This window comes from Vespula vulgaris, chromosome 3 (assembly GCF_905475345.1).
Source record: "Vespula vulgaris chromosome 3, iyVesVulg1.1, whole genome shotgun sequence".
NCBI classification, from domain to species: Eukaryota; Metazoa; Arthropoda; class Insecta; order Hymenoptera; family Vespidae; genus Vespula; species Vespula vulgaris.
Window position 1 is genome coordinate 7,745,112 of NC_066588.1, and position 17,457 is coordinate 7,762,568.

Sequence of the window (17,457 nt, forward strand, 5' to 3'; positions counted from 1 at the left end):
AAAAAGAAGCTTTAAAAAGAGCGTAAAGATGAATAGGGGTCTCGAAAGAACTCTATCCGTTCCTGACGAACATTAGAGCCGTGCTCTCGTAGTATCGGCGTGCGATAGAGCGAGAGTGCGATATATAAGAGAAGGATGCGCTGGTGAGAGCGCAACGCAGCCGCGCTGCGATTGGTCGAGGCGCCGCCCCACTCCCTCGCGGCTCTCAGTCGGGCTCGAGCCTCCGTCGGGTACGGTACGTGCGTGTCGTGCTCTCGTGCGTCGCTTAAGCGAGACTTCTCAGTGAGAGAATAAAGGTAAGGATCAAACGTTACAAAGTAAATGCACGAAAGTTTCTTTATCCTTAACACGATCCTACTATAAAATTTCAAAACTCGTTCTTTCTTTCTCGATATCGTCGTCGTTCTTTGAAACATTCAAGCTTTTTCAATTTTTTCCTTTTCTCGAGAAACGAAAGGAAAATGAATCAAAATGAGGAACACTAGTAACGATGTTAGGAAGAAGAACGAGTATACGATAACAAGAAGAGGCCAGCGCCTCTCCTTTCGAGATAAGAGAAGAAAAGAGGAATAGGAACATTGGTGGCGCTCATGCCCGCCTTTGGTGTGTACTCTCGGGATCGATACACGGGCACGCACTTCGCGCGGCGCCGGTGTAAGAATACGTCGTATACACGTCCCTTCCTGCTCTGCCCCCTTTTTCCCTTTACCCTCGTGGAGGACGCATACAGGCTGCTCTTGCCTGCCAGCTTGTCTGGCCTGCGTGCGTGCGTGCGTGCGTGCGTGCGTACAAACAAACGTACGTGCTGCGTGCGTACCTACGTACTTATATACATATGTACATATATACATGCATACACATACACACATATATATATATATATGTATTATACTAACGAACGACGAACGAATGATGGAAAAGGAGAGCAAGGGTGGATTTTCTCTAAGAGAAAGAGAGATAGAGATTGACAGAGAAAAGAGAAAGGGGCTGGGCCTTGAGAGAGAGAGAGAGAGAAAGAGAGAGAAAGCTACAAAAGCGACCCGCAGATGTGCCGCGATGCGGGTGTCTCGAGATCGTAAAATTCACCCTCTTCGTTTACGAGAAAAAAAGAAAGAGAGAAATAGAAAGATGGGTTCACGAAGACGGAAGAGATCGGTGGCGCGAACTTGAAGGGTGATATAAGAGACGACAACGAGGAGGAAGAGATGAAGAAAGAAAGTTCCTCGCCGAATTGTCTCTCTCTCACAAACACACACACACATGTACGTGCAGACGTAAACCAAGCAAGAGTTGTACTCTTGTCTACTTTTTCGACTGCACTCAGAGACTCCAGACTTCTTTTTCCTTTCTTCATCCTTTTTCCATTCTGTTTTCGTCTTCCCAAGACTGTCACAGCCGGCTACGAACATTCCACTCGAATTGCACGAAAAAACGTTCGTTTCGTTCTTTCTCTTTCTCTTTTTATTTCAAACTTTCACGGTTTGTTTTAAGTACGTTTTTGAACGATCAAAAGACGTCGTCTTGCTATTCCCCCTCCTCTCTTTCTCTCTCTCTTTCTCTTTCTCTTTCTCTCTGCTTAAATATGATAAGGGTTGAAGTTTATACGAACGAATTTCAAGATTTCTCATCTCTCTCTTTCACACACACACACACATACGCGCGATTTTATCATTCAACAATATGTCCATCAATAATAATACTCGTGAAGTTTATTCAAATAAATTTCAATATCTCTATCTCTCTTTTTGAACTTTATCATTCAACAATATGTCCAGCAATAATGGGACTCCTGAAGTTTATTCGATCAAATTTCAAGATCTCTCTCCGTCTCTCTCTTTTTTACAATTTTATAATTCAACAGTATGTCGAGTAATGATGGTAGTCACGAAGCTTATTCTAATGAATTTAAAGATCTTTCCTTTCTCTATCTTTCCAAATTTATCGTTTAACATTATATTCGTTGATAATGATTCTGTTAAAGTTTATACAAATGAATTTTAATATCTTCTTTTTCTTTCTTCATATTCAATTTCACGATTCAACAGTACGTCTGCGAATAAGGATACTCTCAAAGTTTATTCAAATAAATTCCAAAAATTTCTCTTTCTCTCTCTCTCTTTCTATCTTTCTCTATATCAATGTTATCACCCAATAATATATCCATTCATATTTATATTAATTGACGGTAAATATTTTGTAAAATAAATGATCAATACATATGGATATTTTGGTCAGTATTTGTAATAAAATATCAATACCTGGTCAGTATAAATAATTAAGCATCGGGATTACGTCTGGGTTGCGTCTGGCTTTGTTATAAATACTGATCGTCTATTTAAAATATTGATAAATTATTATATTTACAAACATTTTAATTAAAATATCAACAATTTTTGTATAAACCGATGTAATACTGATCACTTATATTACGTATAAGTGTTATATCGTATCTTATACTACGTATATTAATTTATTGTAAATACTGACCATTATATTGTAAACTCATAACTTAGATATTCTCAACCGAATTGCACTAAATTCTATTTGTTCTTTTTTTTGTGTTTCCCTTTGAAGAAAACAAAAAAAAGAGAGAAACTTCTGACAACAAAAGACTAATTTTGAAATGAGGAAAAAAGAAAGAGAGAGAGAGAGAGAAAAAAAAGATAGATAGAGAGAAAAAGAGAGATAGAGAGCTTTAACCCTTCGCATGTGCGTCGACCTCGAATACGACGCGAGATTACCTTTAAAGGTGCGTTTACGTGTCTCTTTTATCTCTTCGATTCTTTCGAGGCAATATCTAGTTAGTATTACTCACGTATCGTCGAAAGAATCGAATCGATGCTCGACGATATAAGAAGATATAAGACGGATCTTTGTGATCAGGTGTTGTCTATATTGTTGCATTTATTCGTATTATATGTTCAATTTGTTCTTTATCCATCCATCCATCTATCTATCTATGTATGTATATAAAACATCTTCACTTGAGCCTCGAACAAGCACCATTTTCATGGCGTATTTATGGAACGATCGTTCACCTCACGATCTACGCTCTCGAGTTTATCGATCGTCCTTACAGTATACTTCCGTTTCCTTTCGATCTTTTTTTCTTATTATGATGTTCTTTCTTTCGAATATGAAGGTTAATCTTGAAGAGAAAAGAATTCTTTGAGATGTCCAGGATTACTTGAGATTTTATTTGTTTAATATTAAAATGATTGTTATGAAAAAAGAACACGTCTTTGTTGGAATATTTTTAATCTTTTCTCTCTCTCTCTCTTTTTTTTTTTTTTTAGTTTGTTCGTTTTCATGCAACATTTTTTATCATTCAGAGAGTTTGTTCGAACGTGAAGAATGATGTATTCGTATGTATGTACGTAGCGTTCTCATTTCGAATAGAAAATATGTACGTAACGTTCGGATTTATGTATTGTGGTATATCAAAGTTCTACATAAGTATTCATTTATTCTGGAAACATTACTGTTACATTGGTAAATTATGTATAATTTATGGATTCCTGTTTAATTTAATTTAATAATAACATATTCGAAATATTCCAATTTCTCGCGTACAATTCGTATATCTTGACATTTGAAAGATATTTGAAATTATAAATAAGTCGAATTTACCATGAAACATCGATCCTATTTCAATCTTTCTTTTCTTTTTTCTTTCCCTTTCGATCGATCGAGAAAAATAATATTATTCTCGATCGCAAAGAAACGATAATTCCTATCGACTCGACTTTGTTCTTCGTAGCGTGCAAAACGCACGTTTGGATTTCACGCGACAAACTCTAGGAAAACGACGAACGATCGATACGTTTGCGGCTTCGACGTTGCTACGAAGAAAAGAATCGTGATTATGATACGAGAAATAAGTCAAGTTGTATTAAACACACTAGGAATACTAATACGTATACATTCCTGTTTACTGACTAATCAGATTCTCAATCCAATCATGAATCATAAAACTAGTAATTATTATTTTTATTTCTAGATTTCATTCTACTCTTTTCGAATTTATTTTATCGAAATTGCGTCGAATATCGAGTTAGCTTGTTTATTATCGTCGCATATAGTGATTTTGTTTCTGGTCAATAAAAATTTCGATCGTATCGCGAATTATGAAAATAATAATAATAATTATTATTATTATTATAATTTTTTTTCTTGATTTCATTTTTTATTTTATTTTATTCGTCGTTAAATATTCACCCAATCGAGCTGATTAATCCATTATTAACTATTATCATATTGTTTTCTATATATTCCATTTTAATTAACTTGATATCGATCGATACTTCTTTCTTACGTTACTCGAATAACATAGAACACAACTCCGATGTCACGTTGTCACAGCTGCTCAGCCATAATTTCTCGCCGTTGAAAGTTAATAGCACTCTCCATCTTATATCCACGTCATTTATTTTAATATTGTTTTTCTCTCATCGTTATCGACAATAAAAGTGTGATGCAACGTGATAATTCGAATAGGAAGAAAGGGAAGAACGTAATGCTCCTAAAGATCAAAAGTAAATCGATATTATTATCGATGGTCGTTACACCATCATCGACACCTGAATCCACTTGTGCACTCAGTTTTCATAGAAAATTAAACGGGAAACTCGTGGGCTCTTGAGTATCTTCGAAAAGAGATGAAAAGGGAAATTTCGATGAGTTGTTGATGAGATTACTCGAGAAACAAAAAAGGGAGAAAAAAAATATGGGGAACTTTGAAGAATGAGAGGACAGACACGAATTTTCCCAATAAAAATTTCATATATCTACATGTAAACGAAATTTTACATACAGTACCTATGTGTACATCGAATGTGAATTTGTATGTGTATAGGTACGTACAGTTGAAAAGAAACCGATAAATTTTGACATAAAATTTGTTGGAGGATGCTCCAACATGCCAGACTTCACTTTTACTCTCTTCTCGTTTTTACACCTTTTTCTAATTTTAATTCGGCAGCTTCGTTTCTTCGGTAACATGGTTAAATACTGCATTCATGTTGTTTTTTTATTTTTATAATAATTTTTTTTTTTTTTGTTAAAAGAACGAAAGATAATATTTTGCAAATCTCTATAACGTCATGTAACTTTAAACGTTCATGACATATATCTGTCTCTTTCTTACAATTCATTTTATTTTATCGTCACAAATTTAATTGTTATTTCATATATCCGAAGTTTTAGATGTTTTAATATATATTACTAAACTAGAAAAAGTGTATATAATATATAAATAATATATAATGATATAAAATAGTAATATATTATACTAAGTTATATAATATATTATGACATTTTAGTAATATATCGTATTAATAGATTAACACAATTTACTATAATAATAGTATATTATAATATTAATATCCCATATGATTAGTATTATAGTATATTATATCATATTACCAAAATATATAGTATAATAATATACTAACTTAGTATAAGTAATACTATAGCTCTCAGATTATGTAAGCTTTAGTAGATACGATAAAAAATTGGGTTATAGAGTATTAATAGAATATTTAAGAGACTACAAGGGAATTCTATATGAAATTTAATAATATCTTTCAGGAATGATTTGATTCGAATTTTACTTTATTTAGAAAAATAAAATTTATGGAAATGTATTACTATTTTGATAAATTCATTGTATAAAATGAATTATATTTTTGCAAAGAAATAGTTATTAAATAAAGCAATGATGAGTTTTAACGTGAAGCAAAAGATAACAGATTGCAATTGTTCGAAAAATATTTATTATGTGTGCAATAACGCTTGACAATATTTAATATCAATGTATTACAAAAGATTGATTGACCGAAGTTACTCTTTATTTACCGCTACGTTGCACAATTCGATCGTTGTAAAGCGAGAGACATCGATATAGTACAAAAAAAGAAGAAAATAGTGAAACGCAGTCGAGATAGAACAAAGCGACGGCTCGGTTAATCGATTTACGTCCCGTGAAATCAAAACTAGCGCTGTCGTGTTGTCTACGGATGATCTATTCTAAAGATTAAAATCGATTTTCAATCTACGTGCTCTCTTCTTTGATGCGAATAATGCTATTTTCTTATCGTACCGTCACCGTTCGACAAATACTCAATTATTTCAATAAAAGAGGCAAATTTGTTCTTCTTCCTACTCATTGAATTTTTTCTATGAAATATGTGTTACCTTTTATAAAATTACTTGTTTTCATATATTTAATATCATATTCATTTCTTTATTATATACAATATTTATATTGTTTTATATAACACTAAAGTGAAAAAACATATGTTATTAATATAATAATATTAATGTAATATGAGTAATATTAATATTAATATAATATTAAAATATAAAATAAATATATTATATCGTAAAAATATTAAACATTTAATATTAACAAATTTAACATACGTTACACACGTAATAATTTATACAATTAGAATTTCTCATTTCAGTATCATCAAAATTTGATTCTTTATTTTAATCTTCTTCTATCTGATAATAAGATATTCCATAAGATGGAAATAGTGATGGTGCAGATGCATTCGAGTGTATATGCACGTGCGATAATTCGCAAGCGAAGCGGACGGAAACGTTATTGAATTCACAGTAGAGCAGCCGAGTGGGTCATTGGAATGTGGCGATGCATTGCTATATACGTCACTGACTGCCATGCATGCATCAATGGTACGTTCGATTTACAATGAACGATCGGTATGCAAGGTGAGAAGTCGATCTTCTCGTTCTTTCCTTGAATCTTCGATATGCCGACGTTCACTCTCAAAAGAACTCAATATTCTCTCCCTTTTTCTTTTTCTCTTACTTTCATCTTACTTCTCCGTTTAACTTTTAAAAAAATTTGTAAAACTCGAATTCATCAAGAAAAGTAACCCGTCTTCTCATTTTTCACTTAATTTCATTTTTCTTTTTCTATCAATCCGAATCGACTTAATTGAAAGTATTTCTTATTCGAATGCTTTCGAAGTATCATTTGAAGATCGAACTTAAGGAAAGAATTTCATTGATCTTTTGCATACAATCGCGAAAAGTTTTTTACGAAAAGAAAAAAAGAAGAAGGAAGAAAAAAAAAAGGGAAAATTACGTAAATAGGTAGGCCGAATCGAAGAAAGTTTTGAACGATCGTCCTATTCTCGACGCAACTTGCATAATTGAAGAAAGCTCGCGAGTAAGAAAGGAAGCTCTGGGATCCTCTTTTCACGAATGTTCCCGTCTCTAGCAAATTATCCATCGGTTAACGCGAAACGATAGAAAAGCCAAGCCTCCGGAGTCTTCAGAAATCCAAAGCAACTGGGACTTTCTCACTCACCCCTTTCCACCCTACTCCTCATCATCCTCACCATCTCTTCCACCCCCAACCTCACTCCCACTCCTGCTCCTGCTCTTCTTCTGCTTTCACCTTTTCAAAGGCTTGAGTTTTCCGAGTAAACGCTTCGGGCTTTTCGTTACACCCCGAAGCTTGTAGCTGAACGAAGGAGGGAGGACTTTTTAGAAGGTAGAATTGCAATGCAAACTATGTTGAAGCGAGCCGCGAGCACGCGACCGAACTAGCGAGAGGAGCTCGTCGACCCCTTCTAACAGCCTTCAATGAAACATTATTTTCCTCTATGCGAGATAAGGAAATCTGGCCTGAAAAGGGACGCCGTTACCTCTCAATTTAAACGAGTCGATGACGAAACTATAACTATTGTTTTAAATTCTTTTCAAGGAATGACGATCTTATTTATATTAGGTCGAATACAAATTCAATTTCTCTATCCATTCATATTTAATCATAGTATGAAATTCTTTTCAAATTCGTCTACGCGATCATTCGTGATTATATATAATCGATTTTGTTTCATTTTTAAGTTCAATGTAAAAGTTAGCAACGAACGTTTATTGATTATTTTTATGATCAATGACGAAATCTTAACTCGTCGTTACAATGGCCGATATTATTCACATTTCTATTATCTTACGACAAATTCGATCAATTTAAAATGTCTACTTTATCGTTTATTAATCGACGATCATATTTCTTATCATTTTTATTTAACTTTATTAAGTTCATTTAAAAAAAGAAATAACCCGACGATTATCGATTATCCTGAGGATAGAAATGTAGGACATATTTTTATATATTACACGTAGCTACGTTTGAACTTTTTCTAATGTTCCCTTTTTACAAATGATTTATATTCTTTCAGAGCATGAAGAATCTATCGGCAGTTTAACAATTAATTCCGTTTTAAAGAAAAAAGAGAAAAAGGTAGTTAGATAGCAGAGTTACGTACTTAGAATGAATTCGGGTCATCGTGCTGTATATAATGGTAGCTAACGTGTAAATGCTTCTTGATAAGGGAACACGCATTAGGTGATACGAATGTACATACATACATACATACGTGTGCGCTTGTACACATACATATACATACATCTACATATATATATATATATATATATATATATATATATATAGAGAGAGAGAGAGAGAGAGAGAGATGGTTATGCAGTGACATTGTTCCAACTACTGTGTTCATACACGCATATAATCCCATACATGTTCTTCTCTAACACGAAGCAAATCGCGCGTGAGCTCACCTGTCGACTCCAAATAGATACGCATACATGCATTATACCTATTGCGTGCCTCTATTACGCTAGTATGTACATGTACGTACACGAGAACTGTATGGAATATAACGTTGTTTGTGAATTAATAAAGCGATTCTTTTGATAAAAGAAACTGACGTTACTTCGTTCAGTAACTAGCTAGCTAGCTAGCTAGCTTGCGATCGTTTTACTCTGCCTTAGAGTCGAGCACTCTGTTCTTTCGGGAAAATTTATAATTCACCTTCGCGTTATAACATGCCAGTACGATTTATAACAGAATTTCTAAGAAAAGCAAGAGAGATATAGAAAGAGAGAAACAGAGAGACAGAAAGAGATAGAGAGAGACTTTTTATAAAAATATGTTATTAAAGAATTCGAGAAACCTAGTTTTACGTCAAAATATTTAATTTTTTCTTTTATTATTTTTTATTTTCTCATCGTTATTCCCTTAATATTTCATTTTAACGAAAGTTCGTCAAACTGATAACTGCAAACAAATGAAAAACAAAAATCAAAAAAAAAAAAGAAAGAAAGAAAATCTATAAAAATATCTAATTGCTTTCGTTAACGTCGTTTTTCGGGCATCGGGCCTTTTCTCTTCGTTTAGGATTATTATCGATAAGGGTGAAAAATGTCGATATCGTGGCCGCTCCTTTGCCCGTAAAGTTTTCCCAACGGAGACATTTTCTCGGAAAAAATGCGACCGCCGACGCTTTAAGGGAAATTGGCACGGACATCGAATAAGGAACGATCAATATTCAATTATTGAAGTTCTCCCTCCTAGAAATTCTACACTGATATATATATATATATATATATATATATATATATATATATATATATATATATATATATATATTTATATACATATGTTTATATATATATATATGCTTATATTTATATACATATGCTTATATATGTATATATATGTACTATGTTACATGCTAACTGTTACATTTTAGAACGTCGTTTGGGTTGCTACTACTCATGCATTCTGCAACAGTACGAAACTTTTGATTCATCGTTTTATTTCGTTTCATGATACGACTCTCTCTTTCTCTCTCTTTCCCTTTTTCTCTTTCTCTCTCTCTCTCTTTTTCTCTCTCTTTGGGAGAGAGAGAAAGAGAGAGACAGAGAGTCAATTAAACATTTAACGACTATTTCGTGAAGCCAGCAGAGTAGAAATGAACAAACTTATAATTTGCTTGTTAATATACCACAATATAAAACTTTATTATATTATAAAAGATTTTTATTCGCTTCAGGAATTTTCATTAACAAATTTCCCTTTTGCATCTTTTCTATGAAGATCTTTTAAGTTTTATCTATAATATACTTTAATGGATGGGACTTCTCAGAACGATAATTTAATGTAATAGACTCAAAAGTCTAATTGCTGTCGAGAGTTGATTGATAAGCGGTTCAAAATTGATGTGATATAAATTTGCGAGATGAGAGAAACTAAGAAGAAATAGTAATTTTCAAGCGATCTTTAAATTAATCATATTTGAATTGTTCATTCAATCATTTTTGATGAGTACAACTCATTTAATGAATATGCAAACTAATTTTACATATATTTTAATATTTAAACGATATTCACTTTTTGTGAATCTTTGCTCTAATGTAACAGTTACTTCTCTTTCTGAATATATATGTTTTATACGAGAGAAAGAGAGAGAGAGAGAGAGAGAGAGAGAGAGAGAGAGAGAGAGAGAGAGAGAGAGTAAAAAGAACATCTTTTATAAAAGACTCTCATGTAATATTTACTGCTGTTTCTTACGTGTCGAAGATATACACGAGGAAGACAGACAGAGAGAGAGAGAGAGAGAGAGAGAGAGAGAGAGAGAGAGAGAGAGAGAGAGAGAGAGAGAGAGAGAGAGAGAGAGCTAAAGAGGAATAAAAGAAAGTAAATTCCGTTAGAGCATCTGGCCGTCATATTTATTCGTTTGAGCATAAACCGTGACACGTGAAGTTACCTTCGACTTTGGTATCCTTGTAAATCGTCACATTTACGATTCCACATGCATATATACATACACATGTAAATACATACATATGTGTGTGTGTGTGTATGTGTACAAATATGTATATATGTTTATATATATATATATATATATATATATATATATATATATATACATAAAAGTTTGTCATTAGTAAAGTCTAACACATTATCTATGAAAGTATGCATGCAGATGTGTATAAATATGTATGTATATATGTATGTATCTATATATACGCAGTACGTTGATCCCAGTCTAGCGGATCAGAGATTGAGAATCTCCCGTTTGCTTCTTCTTTTGAAAAATCTCCTATTCCTCTTCCGGCAAATGCATCTCTTCTACTTCTCTGCGATGTTAAACGCGTAACTTCCTTTCTTTTTGATAGATATGTATATATTATACATACATACATACATATATATATATATATATATATATATATATATATATATATATATATATACTCCAAGCAATATACACCTGCAAAGAACAGTAGTAACTCCAAGCAGTGTCACAAGAAGTCTCTTTGATATATGAGAGACATACCAGAGTGTGTGTAGCGTTGAATCTAATAATACATGAATGAATGCATTTTATATTGATCGCTAGTCATGATTTGCCCGCGATTTACTTTTTTTTAGTTTTTTGTTATATATATATATATATATATATATATATATATATATATATATATATAATATCTACGGTGTGTACATATAGCTATATTATCATATGTATATAATGTTAAAATGTTGTTGGTTTAGGTAGAATTGTTTTTTGTAAACAAACCTAAATTTTTTTCTCCCGAAATTTATGTTTATTATATATTATTTTCTTTCTTATTATTATTATATTACTATAATGCTATAAGGTTATTGGTTGAATATATAATAATTATTTATTATTAGCAGGAACAAATCTTTTTGGAAACTTTTTTACAACCGAAATATTTCCTTTTATTTTTTGGACCATGAGCCCTGTTTCGAAAATTTCAGGGTCGCGATATCCATTGAACGATATTATTGGTTCTCTCGAATTCAACCCTAGACACGTAAAGCCCGGAATAATAGAAGAAATTGGAAAAGGGCTTACATACACGTTTCACCACGCCCTCTTTTCTTCATCTCCTTGTATTTCTCCCTTTCTTTCCTTAACGTAGGTCGCGACGTTCCCATGGAATACGAAAACGTCTTTAAAGATTAAATAGCATTCACAGTCGCCGTCACACACACACACACACACTCTCTCTCTCTCTCTTTCTGTGAATCTTGAAATCGTCGAAAATTTTTCTAATTTTCTACCTTCTCTTTCTTTTCTTCTCTCTCTCTCTCTCTCTCTCTCTCTCTCTCTCTTTCTATTATTCATAATTCCTCAAATATAATATCTCTAACAAAAATGATGTAACTTTAATGGGATCTCTGTTTATAAAAGTTTTCTATCAGAAAGACAACGAACTATTTGCGATTGAGGCATTAGTAACAACATAGAGAGATGTAACAGGTTCGTATCTCATTAAAGCTCTATATTATTATTTGCTGGGAACAATAAGTCGGTCGGTAACGGCGAGAATAATTACATTCTGCTTTGCAGCAGTAACTAAAGTTTTCTTTTTGCTCGTTGTTGGTCTTAATATGAGCACGTATCCCTTTGGGAAGGATATACTGTGAACGCTAGAATGTTAGCAATGTCATGAAGAGGAAACGAGCTCGTGCTCGCGCACACATCCATATACAGATACATCCACACATATACATACAAGGGTAGAAAGAGCAAGAGAGAGAGAGAGAGAGAGAGAGAGAGAGAGAAAGAGAGAGAGAGATACGGAACAACAACTTCCGGCAATCGATTTTTGCATTCATAGTCAACTCCCTCAAGTTCCTTTATGCCACGCCTTGCTCTTTGATATTCTGTTAGATTATTTATTTGTCTGATAATAAATCAGTATCGAGAAATTACTCTTCGATTTATTTATTAATTATGAAATTTCTAAGAACTATTATTTCTTGATATGATTGATGAATAGATTAACCTCATGTAACTTTTAAGTTAAACACTTATGTAAATGTAATTTATATATATATATATATAATTTATTTCATTTTATCGCCATAAATTTAATATTTATTCAATATCTGAAGTTTGTCATGTTTTTATAGTTTCACTTTTAATAAGTGTAAAGCTTATCATATATGTTAATCTAAAAATTTATATATAAAAATTAATATAATATTCACAATATAGAAAAAGACATGAACATAAATAATGTCATTATATGTCAAAGTTCTTATCTTAATGTAATGGAACTTGTAATTACTACATGCTTTTTTACAATATTTTAAACTAATCGGTAGGTATCTTTAGATACGTACCGATGGATTCTAATCAAGCACGAATATGCGAATGTTCTTTCAAATATGCAAATTACTAGAACCACGTATAAAAATTTATCTTATCGATTAAAAATATTTCGTGATTAAGAAAAAAGATGGTTATAAAGTATTTTCATATATAGATATATGCATACGTACATATATATATATATATATATATATATATATATATATGCATGTACGTTACAAATCATAAAATGTAAATGTAAAAAGTAAAGAAAGAACATTAACGAAGCTCGTACTGCGTAGAGTAAAATTTTTCTTTTTCCTTTTCTCCCTTCCACCCTTTGACCCACTCTCTTTCTTTTTATTTCCTTCTCTTCGTCCCTTCCTCCTTACCACTATTTGTCTCTCTTGGTGATTAAAATGTTAAAAAAAAAAAAATTATACCTTCATGCTTGGTGTTTATGTAAAAAGTCAGGCTTTTGTCTTCGAACTCTCTCTCTCTCTCTCTCTCTTTCTCTTTCTCTCTTTAGACGTAAAGCTTAAATACAGCTTTACGAAGAGCGCTCGTATATACGCTGCTTTTTTGACAGATAAAAAGAAGAAGCAAAGTGAACGTAAATAAAAAGAAATTAAAAAAAAAAAAAGAAAAAGAAAAAAATTGGAGCAAAGAAAAAACTGTAATTCCGCGTTTTAATTAACGATTTAGTTTACTCTTATGCACCGCATAATAACGCGAGTGTCGGTGCATAAGATATACATACAATATTAAGTAAATAATGCATACGATTTATAAAGTAAAATTAGATCTATAAATTTGATAAATGTTGATCGTCGTACCAGATAAACTGCGTCACATTTAAATGGTTTATTGTAAAATGTAATATTAGTATTATTATGTAAATATATTTTCGAGATAGACGATCGATTGCATCGCAATATTTGCAAAAAATAATTTTGATGAAAAGAAATGCAGTGTAATTATATTATACCAATTATGACTTATAAGTAGCAAACAATTAATTTTTTGATAAAAAATATTTAATAAAGTTCGAAACATGTGCGTGTGTGTGTGTGTGTGTGTGTGTATGTATGATTTTTTTAACGGTAAAAAATGTAATAAAATTGAAAAAATATACATAAGAATATAACTTTAAAGTTACGTAACATATAACATTATAAAAAAAGTTAACAATTTTCATCAACTTCTATTTAAGAACATACTAATTATATATAAATACTGATTGAATTAAAACGAATAAAGAACTCATTTGTAGCTAACGAATTTATCTTCTTCATTAAAATCGAGTTATTCGTTCGAGTTGAGCTTTTCATATGGCTTTTACGCAATTCGAGAGATCGCATCATGAGATACACATAAATCAACAAGATCGACTTCCGTGAACTGCTTGAGAAACGCATCTTACAAGAGCGTGAATAAGTCACAAGAGATGATAACGCGATTACCAAGCTCGACAATAATATATATACCTCATTTTAGGAGTTTGCTTGTATACCTCGATTCTCAAGACTTACATTAGAACACACACACACACACATATACATATGTAACTGAAACAGTATTGGAAGAGGATCTAGGAAGTTAAGCTTGGCAAAAATTCAATCAAATTAAACTCAACAGAAATTTGTCAAGATAACGTGCTCTACGAATTTATGTTAGTACAATAGTGCGAATGACGTAACTAATGTATTATCGTCTTCCTCGCAATAATTCTTACGATAAAGTATTATTATTTCCTTCTTTACTTTATTTTCTTCTTTAATTTTTTTCTTTTTTTCAAACCTTGTCCGTGTTATCTGTAACGTTTGTATCGATAAAATTTATTTTACCGAAGCACGAAATGTGTTGCCTCGTTAGAGTAAAAAGTTTTTATTACTATACTTAATAGGTCACTTCTCGAGGGAATTTTATTTATACGTTTCGTTCGTTCGTTCGCGCATTCCTTTCTATTGAAATGGAAAATATTTCACCGTCACCCTATATATCACGCATGTAGTCACAGCAATTTCTTTATCGTATTTTTACTAGCAATCACAAGTTTTCTAAGTAATCACGAGGAAGAAAGTATTCCATGATTAGTCGTTGTTAGAATGACGATAGAATGACGCCGTAAGTCTGTTCACAAGTAATACGACCAAACAAACGAAAACATGCGAGTCTTTTGGGTGGTTCTGTTTATCTCTTTCTCTCCCCCCCTCTCTCTCTCTCTTTCCCTCTCTTTCTTTCCTCATGTAAACTCACAACCATAGCAGTAAACGTTGATCATCATTATCATCAGCCACGGACAACGTGACCAACCATATTGTCGTCGTTCGTGTATTTCGTCTAATCATGACGATTAATGCACGCGTGATCCTTCCTTTCAATTACATATGTACGTTTATTTAATGAACCCACACGAAGTGATTTAATTTAATTAAAAGTGCAACACTGAGCTTGCTTCTTAAAGTGATGCTTGCAATTAGTGATACATTGGTGGTGTTTTATTTGTCTTTTTATACGGGCTAATTTAAACGATTGACAATTTTCATGTATTATATATATATATATATATATATATATATATATATATATATTTGTGTATAAATGAATAAGTGTTTTTAATTGAATATATGTGGAACATCTTTATCGGTAAATATAATTAATTTATCAGCTTGCATGAATCACACCGATTAATATTTATTTATTTGATAATATTCTTAACGAAGTGGCAAGTTTCCATAGAATTTTTTTAAATTTCTTAACAAATTTTTTACATAGAAATATCAATAAATAAAGATAATAATACAATCACTAACAGAAAAAAAAGATAAATGATTTATATTTACAATATATATATAACAACTCGAACGAATCACTATAGTTAATACTTAGAAATTTGTTAATATATTTTCGTTGCATATTATATTCTAATAAAATGTTCATTAATCGTATAACGTTCTAAAATTCTTTAACACAAATTTTAATATAAAAATATCGAGATAATCGTAGAATTTCAAGGAGGAGTAAGCAAATTTTGTAAAAAAAAATTCTGTAGCGGAGATAGTGTTTGTAATTTAATGAGAAAAGAAGAGTCGATCGATTTAACGCAAGATTAAATAAAATCTTACGTTATCCTCGCATAAGTATGAAAGTAATTTCGAGAGATATCGTTCCTCTCTCTCTCTCTCTCTCTCTCTCTCTCTCTCTCTCTCTCTCTTTCTCTCCTCTCTCCTTTAAAATTAGACGACTCATCGAGTACATAGTTACTATCGAGAAAACGTATTCGTTCCAAGCCAAGTTTCTTCTTACGATAAGCTCGCTTGAAATCGATTCGATTATGCTGATCGTGGAAAACGATTCTTTCCCCCTTTTCTTTTACGACGAGCATACTTTTTCCTTAATGGACGTGAGCTCATGTAATAAACGCACTTATGCCGGAGCAAGTGTTTGGAGAACGACCGACCATCCTTGTCTTACTTTTTTTTTTAGTCGAAGTGACTTCTTGGAAGAACCACTTTGAAGTAACTTAATGAGAATAACGAGTATTAAACTATGACAAAAAGAATAACGAATGTTAAAGCGTTCGTAAAAAAAAAAAACAATGTCTAATATAAAAAACAAACTTATGTAATTAAGTAGTTAATAATCTTTCTGATATGATAAGAAACGAACAGAAATGATATACATTTTTTTTAGTTCATATCTAAAGATCCTTATTTTTGTTAAGTATAAGAATTATACTTATTGCTAGTGTAGCGTAATTATACCATAGTTTATACTATACTTTTAAGTTATACCATAAGTTTTACGTTTCATATAATTTCTTTTTTACATATGAAAAAATATTAAGTTATAGATCATCTAAATATCTTATCACAAGTAATTAGTGACTACAAAAAAAGATTATCAAAGAATACAGATTACAAATGTATTATAAATTATGAAATTATGAAATTATGAAAAAATAGTCTCTCTGTTTCTCTCTTTCTCTTTCTCTTTCTCTTTCATCAAATTTTTCGTGTAGATTTTATGACGATTTCGAAGGAAGCAAGTGTCGGCATCGTTGACCCACTGTTCTCACGCTTGGTGTAAGTTTAGAGTACAGAAAAGGGAAGAGAGTCTCTCTCTCTCTCTCTCTCTTTCACAAACTCTTTCTTCGACCTCTTTTTATTTATGAGAACGGTCGACTCCTTTAAACGGCCGCCTGGTATTTCTCGTGACAAAGAGTCGGAACCGTGTCGTCGGTGTTATATGCAAAGGGCACAAGTACCAGTCTTGCCAACTTTTAATGAGTCATGAAAATGCATGAGAAAAGAAATGTGGAAATAAATAAAGCTACTCTATATGGTACGACACGATACTGTGTTGTTTAACGTTTGCAAATTGCCATCTATTGATCGCTATTCTATAACAAGCTTTTTTCGCCTTACGATTGAATTTTGAATCGACCTGATTTCATTATTTACACGTCGCTTGTTCGAATTAATAG

At 32.0% G+C, this 17,457-nt stretch overlaps 1 protein-coding gene across 7 annotated transcripts in view; it reads left to right on the plus strand.

Moving 5' to 3' along the window:
- Positions 1-134: 134 nt before the first annotated feature.
- Positions 135-17,457, plus strand: part of LOC127062109 (protein tweety) — a 30,550-nt gene continuing 13,227 nt past the window's right edge. For 2 of the 7 annotated variants that reach the window (XM_050989780.1, XM_050989785.1), the window contains exon 1: positions 14,836-15,360. In XM_050989780.1, coding sequence (XP_050845737.1) covers positions 15,359-15,360 — 2 coding nt within the window. In that variant the 5' untranslated portion in view covers positions 14,836-15,358. Of the gene's footprint in view, positions 297-14,824; positions 15,618-17,457 lie in introns of those variants that run through there. The other 5 variants (XM_050989783.1, XM_050989779.1, XM_050989784.1 and 2 more) reach the window with 5 other exon arrangements.